The following is a 12,320-nucleotide window of genomic DNA, read 5'->3' on the forward strand; positions in this document are numbered from 1 at the left end:
GCTTTTGGAAACTTCTTTTGTGCGTATGCGCCCAACACCTTCATCTTCACTTTGGGTGTTACTTGAACTATCATAACTAGCCATTTTTCTTCCATATTCTGAAATACTTTTATCTTCATCTTCTGAATATCTGCACATACTACTTTTGTTTCATCAGTATCATCTTCTCCCCAGCATGTTGGGATTATATCTTCTATGGATATTTCTGAACTTGGTGGTGATGAGTATTTCACCATGTAATCATATTTTCCAGATGGTTCTCCGAGGGTATCCCAAACTTCCTTCTTCTTCTTTTGTTGCTAGATCGATCTTTGTTTACTTTCAGCTTCATACCTTAGGATAATCTCAGGGGACATTCCATTATTAAGGAAATGTCTCCTTTCAGAATCTGCAAGAACAACAGCAAATTCCTCACACTCCATGCCTCTGTTGTTGTAGGCAGGTTCTCCAACTGCTGTAGCTGCTTTATGGTTTGTAAATCTTAGAGAGACTGTTCCATCTGTCCGTGTTCCAGTACTAACTCTTCCCAGAACTTTTGGTTGCATCATCTTGCTTTTCTTCAGGATCCACCTCTGGCCTTCCAATTAGGCTGTTGTCCATCTATCACCCGTGATTGCACAAATTCCATTGGATACAAGGATTCAGATACGATGTTCAAAGTTTTAAGTTTTATATTTTGTATAAGTTTTAATTATTTTAGCAGTATGAGTTTTATCGTTTTGACTCTCTGCACGATCGTTAAATTATTCCGCTAAACCTAAATATATATGGTATACCTTTATCAAACTCATTTGAGTTTGAGTTAGAACTCAAACTCAAACTTATATGAGCAAAAGATTGGAATTGCTTTGACTCAAAGATATGATTAGAGAAATGGTTGACTATGGTATTAGCGTATCTAATACGATAAGTTTTATCTTAGCAAAACTTATAGATAACTAAAATGATAAATTATTCCGCTAACTCTATGGTAACTCTATGGTATCAGCGCTTGAACTAAATATTTCCTTTTCGCCACTGGAAAAATGTTACAACTGAAGGCTGAGCTTGTTCAGTGAACACTTGTCTGAAATGGCTTGGTAAGATGGTATCAAGGGCTCAGAATCCTGCACCAACTCAGAAATGGACTTCAACTCAGAATTTAACTTCATTTCAGAATCTTCTTTTCCCTCAGAAATTCTGGTCACTTCAGTTGATCTGCTTAGCTCACTAGCAACGGTCAGTTCAGCGAATCTGGTCATTTTCGCATCATTTACTCAGGAAAATTGATCGTGCCACGTGTAATATCAAGTTTCTTGAAGAATTCCCGGCTTCTCATGCATTATTTCAACCATATAGGATTTATGACCATACGCCATGTATTGTAAAGATGCCATCGATTTCAAGAACTCGTCCTAAACCTTTTAATTTTGCAAATCTGATTGTCAAGAACGAAGGGTTCCGAGAGGCTGTAGTTCAAGCTTGGATCGAACCTGTTGTGAGTAATAAAATTTTTAAAGTTGTAAAGAAGCTGAAGATCTTGAAGTCTCCAATGCGTAAGTTACTATATGAGCAACGAAATCTTCACAACCGTGTTAATACTTTACGTTCAAAATTAGATTAAGCCCAACAAGGTGTTGATAGTGACCCATCCAATGTTAGCCTGTGAGAAGCTGAAGCTATAGGTCTTGAAAATTTTGAGGAAGTAGTTATTGATGAGGAATCTTTCCTTAAGCAGAAGTCTAAAGTCTATTGGTTAAAAGTAGGGGATTCCAATACTAAGTTCTTTCATAACTCTCTCAAATGCAGGAACTCATGAGCGTCCATATCATGATAAAAGCCCCTATTGGAAGACATCATTTCTATGTCTAAAATGAGTTATTAATCTGGAACTATAGGTACTTAATGAGTCGTATGTTTATGCAGCTTCACGGAAGATGCGAGAGAGGGTAAATGACATCAAGTACCTCAAGATGAAGGCCTATGAAGTTACAAGACACAAGAGGTGATTCGGAAGCTAAACAAAGACGTACGAGAAGTAGCCGCAGCACCCATCGCCACTGGCAACCATGCCAGCGCCACTGGCCAAGACAAAGCGTCGCTCCCATGCACCCAGCACCGTTGGCAAGCCCAGCCAGCGTTGCTGGGCAGGCCCAAATCAGCAACTGACTCAGAACACTATTCAGCAGCCCTAACCGCCCACTATCAACCCTAGGTCGTAGTTGCAGATTTCCAGAAGGTTTTGGAGCTTTTAACACCTTCCGATCTTCATCCTCGGTCTAGATCCACTCTTTTATTTTACTTTCAGTTGGTAAACAATGTCTTTCATCTTTTCAGACTTTGTTATTCCTTTAATAATGTCAGGCTAGTAGGCTGAAAACTTGTTTGGATCAATGTGATCATGTAGACGTTTATTGTTTTACTTAATTTGTTAGAATCTGTTGGAGTGTGTTTTACTGTTTATCGTAGATCCATGTTTTGCTAGTTCATCATATTATTATCGGTTCTATATCTGCATGTATTGATTTAATTCTGATGATCGGTCTATAATCATACACTAGGATTAATACATAAGGATGGAAAACACTAGCCGGTTTTTAACTAGTTGTAAAAGGTGATTCACCTATAACCGAGGGATCCAGAACCATAGTAATTAGGATGAATAGAACTGATGCTACCAAATGTCAGATGCGATCCTTTGACTTAGAAACAACCACAGTGGTCACCGGATATAATTACTCTCTGGCCATGGCTTAAGAGAGATGAATTAGTAACACACACTTTAGGTCATTAATGCTTAAACAATGAATCTAACGAGAATGTGTTTATAGGGTAGTGTGAGTCTAACGACAGCATTGGTAATTAGGTAAAGTGAATCTAACGAGAATCTGAGCCGTGATTAAGTTTCCAACAGACTAGCAAATAGGTAGAACAGTAATCGGTCGTACCATGAGATCGGAGATGCCAAACAAGTATTTTAATTTAATTATTGTTATTAGGTTTTCCATTATTTTACGTTGTTTCTTTAGAAACGGTCTGCTCCGGTAAAACTGGATATTTACTTTTCGGTATTAGTTCATTAGGAAATCGTGACAAACCCCCAAGCCATTAGAATTACATATATTACTAAGTTAGGTAGTGCAAGCGTCCCTACGAATGATCCAGTAATTTATCACTAGACTATACTACACTAACCGGGTTCTCTACTCGTAAGTGTGTGTGTTTTCATACAATTACTTGTACAACAATTTATAAATTTGAAGCAAAAATAAAGCCACCATCAGGAACCATAGGAACAGAATTAACTCGATTAAGGATGTCAACGGGATTATCCATGAAGGAGGCGCTCTTGCGCAAATCTTTGTGGATCACTATAAAAGCTTGCTAGGGGTATTTGACCCCATGACTCAAAGGAATTTGGCTGGTTTATTTGTGAAAACTATTGATAGTCAAAAGGTAGCTAATATGATTCGTCCGGTTACACATGATGAAGTTAAAGCTGCAATCTTTTCCACTGGCGATGATAAGGCCCCGAGCCCAGATGGTTACACCTCAATGTTTTTTAAAAGCTCTTGGGACATAATTGGGAATGAAATAAGTGATGCTATTCAAGATTTTTTTAATCTCTGGTAGATTACTTAATGAATTGAACCATACAATCATTTCCTTAGTTCCCAAAGTTACTACACTATATTCTATATCTGACTTTCGATCTATCTCATGTTGTAACGTACTTTATAAATGCATTAGTAAGATTATTACTAATCGCATTAAGGATGGTCTTGATGATGTAGTGGGCAAGAACCAATCTACCTTCATTCCGGGTAGGAAAATATTTGATAATATTCTACTCACGCAAGAGGTTATGCGTAACAGCCATAAGAATGTTGGGCCACCTCGTTGTGTTATTAAAGTTTATATTCAAAAAGCCTACGACACGGTGGATTGGTCTTTTTTAAAAATATATCCAGATCGGTTATGGATTCCATGAAAGAATGGTCTCTTAGATAATGACATGTGTTTACTACTATTTATTTCTCGTTGAGTGTTAATGGCAATTTACACAGTTATTTAAAAGGGCGAAAAGGTTTGAGACAAGGGGCCCATACTAAATGTGAGAAACTATTACTTGTGAATCTTTGTTTCGCAGATGACTTGTTTTTATTCTGTCATGATGTTGCTTCTGTTGATCTGATCATGGATTGTTTAAATAAGTTTAAAGAGCTATCTGGTTTGGTTTTGAGTTTATCTATGAGTACAACGTTCTTTTATAATGTTGCTGATTATATTAAAGGAAGTATCTTGGGTATTATGCCATTTGAGGTAGGTTCCTTGCCTGTGAAATACTTAGGCGTTCCACTTATATCAACAAAGCTTATATATTAGGATTGTGAAATACTCGTTGAGAAGATGGATAAAAGGATCTCTGATTGGAGAAACAAATCATTGTCGTTTGTTGGGAGACTTCATTTGATAAAATATGCTCTATCATCAATGCATATATATTGGTCTTCGGTATTTATTCTTCCAGGGAGAATTGTTAAAGAGCTGGAGAAAAGGATGAGAAGCTTTTTATGGTGTAAAGGACCAATGGTAAAAGGCAAGGCTAAAGTTGCTTGGAAAGATATCTGCTTACCTAAATATGAAGGTGGATTAGCGATACACAAAATTAGTGAGGTTAATAAGTCACTAATGGCTACGCATATCTGGAGCATTGTTACTAAATTTGATTCTATATGGGTGGACTGGGTATATGCATACAAGATTAAAGACTGAAGTTTCTGGGATATCCTTTTGACCTCCAATGTTAGCTAGGGGCGGAGGAAATAATGCGGCTTAGACAACTAATCAGGCCTCACATTTGGTCTAATATTGGAGATGGGTTAAGCACGTATGCATGGTTTGATCGATGGAACCATATTGCCCGCTCAGTTCTCTTTCTCGTAGAGATATAATGAGAGCATCTTTTTCTCACTCAAGTAAAGTGGCTGATGTGAGCGGATGGAAATGGTCAACGACTTGGTATGATTTATACCCTGTGCTCATAATTGTTCAACCACCTCTATTACAGCCAAACAAACTTGATTTGTTAAGTTGGATGGATGCCTCAAATAATCTAGTCAATTTCTCGTCTAAAGTTGAGAGGGATACCATTCATGCAAGATCAATATCTGTTAATTGGGTCCACTTGGTCTGGTTTTCTCAAAGTATTCCCCGTCATGCCTTTCACATGTGGTTGAATTTTCGCAAGAAGCTGATAACACATGATAACATGCGGAGCTGGGATGTAGGGGGTGCAGTTAACCTTAACTTACTGTGTTGTTTTTTATGTAAAACAGGTCCAAATTCACATGATCACTTATTTTTTGAATGCTCTTACGCTAAGCAAGTCTGGCACCTAAATAGAGACATGGTTGATATGCATGATGTTCCTTCGAACTAGAGTGCTATTATAGTCCATTTGTTACCCCATTCAAGATCCAAATTGATTCAATTTATTGTTGGGAAGTTATGTGTTGCTGCAACGACGTATTTTATTTGGCAAGAAAAAAATAACCGAACCTTCACCAACAATACTCATTTGACTTCACAACTCAGAGATAACATAGTTAATACGGTCTGTGACATGCTGGTGACTCTAAACCTGAAGAATAACCAACGTGTAGCTCAATTGCTGGAAGTATGGGATCTGTCTAAGAAGCTAATTGAGGATGGAAAGTCACATTGAGCGACTTTGAAAAGCAGATTATTGTCTCGTCACAAGCTTGTGTTTTTCTTCTCATGTTCTTGTGATGTGTTACATTAGTTAATTTGGTTATTTCCTTGTTCACATACATAACAGCATGTCGTTTGTATGAACTATTTTTTTTTTTGGGTAAAGGGATACCCTGTTTCATATTATATCAACACTCAAAAGTTTTACAAGTAATGTAGCGGAGTACCACATTAGTTCATATACATGACAGGTCATGTATATGTATAACAAGCATTAAGCAAAAAAACAAAAAACAAAAAAAAAAACTCAGAAAAACTATTACATAGTGCAATGTAATTAAATAGGGCAATTCAAATAAGCAATTGCATATGAAAAAATATCAAGCAGACCCTCACATGTCGGCCTCATGCTTTTGGCAGCCTCCATGCTTCAAGAATACTAGTGCCGCTTTGTTTAAACTTCATTGTAGCTAGTTTGAGTCGGATAGTGGACACAATGATATCACGCAATTGAGCTGCAGTTCTTGTTGAAGATGAGAAGAGTCTGCTATTTCTCTCTTGCCATATGTAGTATGATGTAGCTGTCACTAAGTGTCAACCATTACTTGTATGAACTAATGTGACACTCAGTTACATTACTTGTAATTCTTTTGTGTTTTTATATAAAATCATCGGGGTACCCTTTTACCAAATAGTTGCATTAGTTTGGGGCTAAGTCATGGTGACATCGTCGCCACGAATAGAGGTCACTAGAGTTGCCTCAGTTATAGCTGCTCTACCCTCAGTCATAACTTCATCGGCTGAAGAGATTGGAACTTCAGTTGCCAGTTGTGACTGTCCAACAACATCATCAGTTTGTGTAAGAGTAGTATCAGAAATTTGGCTATCAACAAGTTGTGCAGACATAAACTCTATTCTAGGTTGGGCTAACCCATTATTGTTTGCACCACTTCCTCCTACAGCAGTTGCGGAAGTGGTTGCTTGCATTGTATCCCTTTGACTATCTTCAAACATCCTATTGGGAGGATACTAAAGGGTTGGCTTGGGTACTAATGTCAGCGGCTTGGGTACCCAATTTAAGAATTGATCCTTAGATTGCCAATTTGAAATGATTTAGTCTTTATGTAATATAGCAGGAATCGTTCGTGTTCAGGTGCGGAAGTAAGGTGTATAACAATGGTGGATGTGTGTGTGTGTTAGTGTGTGTATTGAGAGAGACAGAGATATGTATTGAAAGCTTGGAAATATATTTTGCAATTTATGACTAAAAAGTTTTTTAAAAGGTTAAGGCTTGAGGGGTATTTATACTCTAAGTAAATACATAAGCTCCCCCTTAACCTTATATTACATTTACATAATAACAAAAATAAGGAAATACAACTAAGCACTATTTTGAATTTCTAACATTCTCCCCCTTAGTGCTTGGTTGTCTTCAATCAGTTCCTCCTGTTCCTCCTCCTTCTTTTCTCAGCTCGTCTTTTCTTGTTCTTTCTTTTCTTGTAATCTTGAGCTGCTTTTGATGTAGATAGCTTATCTTTCATAGAATTCCAAAAAGCTCTTTTCTTGTAACTATTCCAAGAGTCATTCCAATACCTCTTAGGAATGAAATGCCAGTTAGCACCTTCTGGACGTTCATCGGGCAATCTGATATTATCTTGAAAGTTAACTGGAGGAATATTATGAGGACCTCGTTCATGACTTGGATTCCAAAGAACCCATGAACCTGTCTCAGTATGAATGATTCCTTCTCTTGGTCTAATAGTTCTGACAACAATAAGATCTCTAACCCTTTGACGTATGTCAATTGTCTCTTGGATCCTTCTTATGTGTCTTTCTCTTTGAATCTGGATGTTTTCATTTTCACTGGGATCAAGATTATCATGAATGGCTCTGAGGAAGAATAAACAATATTTCAGAGTGCCATCTGAATACTTGGGAAAATCAGATGCACGGACAAAGATTTTTCCTCTGAAGCTGTTTATGAAAACAAATCCATCCAATTTTTCTATTGGATCTCCAATCTGATAAGAATCCAACTCATAACCTCCTGCTCTCTGAATTGGTCTCGTGAGATTAATTCTTCTTGTTCTCCTTTCTAGACCAATCTGGAAATCATTGAACTCATAATATCTGATTAAAGCCTGAATGTGACTCTTCAGAGCTTCATAAGCAAGGAGTTGATCTGGAGTCTTTGTGATCAAATGAGCATACTGGTTGTAGAGAAAGAGGATGTCAGAGATTGGTAAGTATTGGAAAGATTCTTCATGAAGAGCATAAATGTGACCATCAACTCTTTGAACTCTAAATCGGACAAGTCTTTGATTTTGATACTTGATAGGAGCAATTAATGTCAACACTCTTGTGATTGGACTCTGGAACTGATTATACCACTCTTCACTTCTTACTGTGCTTTCAACATTCATCATTTCTAAATATGCATCCCTTTGATTTTGATGTCTGAAAAGAAAGAATGCTCTCAACCTATTCAAGGTCATGTTGAGTCTTTCCTCAGATGAGCAATAAATCGGGAAGGCTCTTTCTTCAATGTATCTAGCCCTGCATACTAACTCTTCAGGTCTGACATTCAGATTTAGCATTTGTGCATAATTCTCATGAAAATATCCTTCATTGATTTGCCTCTCGAGTGATTCTTGGATGTCTAATGCCCATGCTAAGCTCTCTTGGAGTGTCAAGATTATTTGTATCTCTTAGATCATAGACAATCTCTTCAAAGATATCTTTCTCAAATTGTTCTTGAGACATAGCAGGTCTTGGTGGGCATCATTAGAATCATCCGAATCAGAATCACTGTCATCATCAGTCCTCTTCCCTGGTTTAAACGGATCAAGATCACTAGATTGATCAGAACTTGATGTAGTTGAGTAGTAGTGAGAGATATATTTAACAAGTGGAGGCAGATCATCTGAATCAGAATTATGAACTTGATGAGTTTGAGACGATGAAGGAATATCCACACTTTGACTTTGATCTTGATTTCCTTCTGTTACTTCTTGAACACTTGCTTCTTGTGTTGTATTATGACCTTCTCCACTATCTTGAGCATTATTCTCCCCCTCGGGTTGATCATCCGGATTTTGATCATCCCAACTCCTTAAGATAGTGGCCGGTCGACATTGTTGTTCAAGCTCAGTTAATTTCTTTCGAATTGCTTCAGTTTCAGCCTTATGAGCAGTATCAGTATCCAGGAAATGTTGACAAGAAAAGAATTGATTGACAGATGGCTTGCTTTGGTGGATTCAGATTAGGCTCTTCAGATCTTAATCTACGAAGTACTGCCATTATAAGAGTATCAGTGGATATACCACTTTCATGAAGCCTATTAGCAGTATAATCATTCAAATAAGTATCACTAAGATCAGATTCCGATGAAGATGAAGAACTTGAAGAAGAATCAGGAGAATCAGGATCAGGAAACGATTGTTGAGTTGATGAAGTTGGAATTTCTGGGGCTGTTGGTGATGAAATTGGAGATGATTGAGTAATCGGTGGTGTTGATATGATTGGTTGAGATGACAAAGGAATAACAGTTGGAACAGTTGAAATATGAGTAGTAGGTGTAGAGATTGGAATAACAACAGATGAGCCAATTCTAAGTGCACCACCAGTAAGCAATCTGCGTGGTGAAGAACTGGTTTGAGTCATTGGAAGTTTTCCGGTAATAGTATATCGGGAAGCACGTAAAACGCTTTCTTGTTCTTGTTCAATCCCTTCAACTAGATGAGTCACAAGAGTACGAACAATTGGAGATAATGTTACAACAGCTGGAGATTCAGAACTTGAAGTATCAGGAGTAATAGAAGCTGACACATCAGCAGTTCCAAGTGGTTCTACTGAGTGACCTGACGACATCATGACTGTCACAGGATTTCCTGTTGGTTCAAGAGTTTGAGCAACAGTTGATGATTCGGCTTCACAACCAGAATCCTTTGGAAAGCGAACAAACATAACACCGTTGTCACTTAGATCAACCGTTAAACCCAAAGCATGAATAGCTGCAGCAACTGCTCGAGCTCGAGAGAGTTCAAACTGTTGCTGAGCCAATTCAGCTACACGGGTGCCTTCGTTCAAAGCTGGCATAATGTTAGCAATGGAAGGACTTCCAAACAATCCTTGAGAGGGCACTAAAGCCGAGCTCTCTATGTTTGTTCGGGCAGCATCACCTAGATGTGCAGATGGTAAAATAATTGGTGTAAGTGTCCTAGGGGTACTAGACAGATGTGCAGAAACGAAAGTCAAGAGAGGGGCAGATGTCTCTTTATTGTCAACATCCACAGACTCTGAAGGAGACTGGGATGGAGTACGTGGATTTTGCCCATGCAGAAATGAGACGTCAGTCTGTAGAGAGACTTCTGAATGGCTAGTGGAGGTTTGACCGTGCAAGAGTTGGGTGCTCTCGTCTTCTATCCTAGGTCGAACCCGGCGAGTATATGTTATTTGGACTAATGGAAGGCCAACGTTTTCTTTATGCCTTATTCCTAGCCCAGACCTCTCATCCTCTCTAACATTTTCAACTCCTCCCTCATTTCCACCTTGTTCCTCCGGGATGTCCATGACATCATCAGCAAATTGATTGGCTTCATTATCAGATGAATCAATATCAGAATCAGCCACATCTTCTTGTTCAGCTCGGGAGAAACGATCATACTCAAAGCGAGATCTTTTGAATGTTTTCTTTTTGATATTAACAGGAATGGACTTCCTGCGGCCTTGAAAGTATGTCGGTGGAGGTGATAGGAAAACAGGTGTAGAAATTGTTGATGAAGGAATTGGAGTTGGAATTTGTTGTGATTGAGGCATTGTTGGGGGTTCTGGTGTTAGAATTTCTGGAAGTGGAGATGTTTGTATTGGTGAAGAATGTCTTTGTGGTGATGGTGTTTTTGGTGATGGTGATCTTCTGATATTTGACGTTTTAGGAGGTGGTGATCTAATTGGTCTTGGAGTCCCAGACTCAGAGACAGTATCCTCAGAAGATGTTGGAGAAGAAGGTTCAACTGGTGTTTTTCTTTTCAACTTCTTTTTCTTTGAACTTCCCTTCTTCTTTTGTTGATGTACTTTCTTACTTAACTTTATCACAAACATTTCATCTTTTTGTTTCTTACTCTTTGGCCTACCTGAACTGGATTCACCCTCACTCTCTTTTCTTTTCCTCTTAGACCCCTCACTTGGCGACCTATGTACAACTTGGGTAAGAACCGGGAGGCTTTCCGGTCCCATTGTTGTTCTAATCCAGTCCAGATATGCCTTCTTGGTATCATTAGCATCAGAAACCATATCAAGTAAAAATGATGGAATCAAATAAGAATAGTTAGGGATACCAGAGTCTCTAACAAACTTGAATGGATGAGTAACAACTCTCCCTGTCTCAAGAAGTCTTGGAAAGTGCTTTTTGTTCCTGATTATACTTCGTACAATTGCTGAGAGAAATCTTATGAAAGGAATATACTTCTTGGGAGCAGATATTTTTCCATTTACTGCTACTATCAGCTGATCCCAAAGAAGTTGAGCAATGTTGTAGTGCTGATTGAAAACAAACCCATAGAATATGTACAGCATTGTCTGGGTCAAGTTATCCATTCCTCTTGTATATGGATGTAAACAGTTGCTGAGAACAGAAAACACATAGTACCAAATTCTTGGTAACTTCTTCAGCTTAAAATCAGTTGTTTTTGTCAGAGGACCATCATAACCAAGTGATATCAAGGCAGCAAACATCACATCATTTGATTCAAATTCATCATAATCATCTTTCCCATTTGAGTTTGCTTCTGGTAGCCTTAAATATCTTCTGAAATCATCTAAATTGAACTCGAAGTCATATGTATTATCTCCAGACTGAAGTTCAAATTGAAAATAGCCTTGTCTACGAAGTTCTGGAGATTTGACTTTTGATTTAGTCCTTGATGAAGATGGATCATGTGGTTGCACAAAGATAACGGATCTCCACATGTCAAATAAATATGATTCAGCCAGATCAACATCTACTGTTAGAGCATGAGTAAGAGGATGATTGTGGAAGATTGCTGAAATTATTGGAAAGCCGGGGGCATTGAAAGGATCATTCAGATATCGATTATTTCTCATATTGATAGAATTTCCGGCTGTAAGAATTTCTTCTATTGATTCATTAATGGCAATCTCTTCATCATGTCTAACCTCCTCTTGATGATCCATTATTTTTATAATTTTCTGTTTTAAGACATAAAAACTTTTAACACACAGAGAAATATAATATTTGAATAGCAAATAACAAGGTTCACACAGACAATTTATATAAGATACAAGGAGGTTCACAAAGGTGATCAACTCAGTGTATCCTTTATAAATCATTTGTTATGAGAAAATAAACACAGAATAGTTAAATACATATTTTCCATATATAAGTTTACAAAGAAGTTCACAAAGGCGATCAATTCTTTGTGCTCTTATATACTTTGATATGTATATAACTTTGAAAATAATATATAATCATATAAGTAAGATATATTTGAGAATAATAAGGAAGTACACAAAGGCATTCGATTCCTCATATTCCAGAATATATGACAATTATATGATCATACAAAACAGTTTGTCACACCACACAAAAATAAAAGTAAAAATAAAAT

The 12,320-nt window shown here is 37.6% G+C and overlaps 1 protein-coding gene across 1 annotated transcript; it reads left to right on the forward strand.

The window, feature by feature from the left end:
• Positions 1-1,122: 1,122 nt before the first annotated feature.
• On the forward strand, positions 1,123-4,755 carry LOC122597012. The gene is made up of 6 exons (XM_043769652.1): positions 1,123-1,218; positions 1,878-1,984; positions 3,243-3,608; positions 3,730-3,927; positions 4,047-4,302; positions 4,366-4,755. The coding sequence occupies exons 1-6, from the start codon at positions 1,123-1,125 to the stop codon at positions 4,753-4,755; spliced, it is 1,413 nt and encodes a 470-aa protein (XP_043625587.1).
• The last annotated feature ends 7,565 nt before the right edge of the window (positions 4,756-12,320 follow it).

The sequence above is a fragment of the Erigeron canadensis genome, chromosome 4 (assembly GCF_010389155.1).
Source record: "Erigeron canadensis isolate Cc75 chromosome 4, C_canadensis_v1, whole genome shotgun sequence".
NCBI classification, from domain to species: domain Eukaryota; kingdom Viridiplantae; phylum Streptophyta; class Magnoliopsida; order Asterales; family Asteraceae; genus Erigeron; species Erigeron canadensis.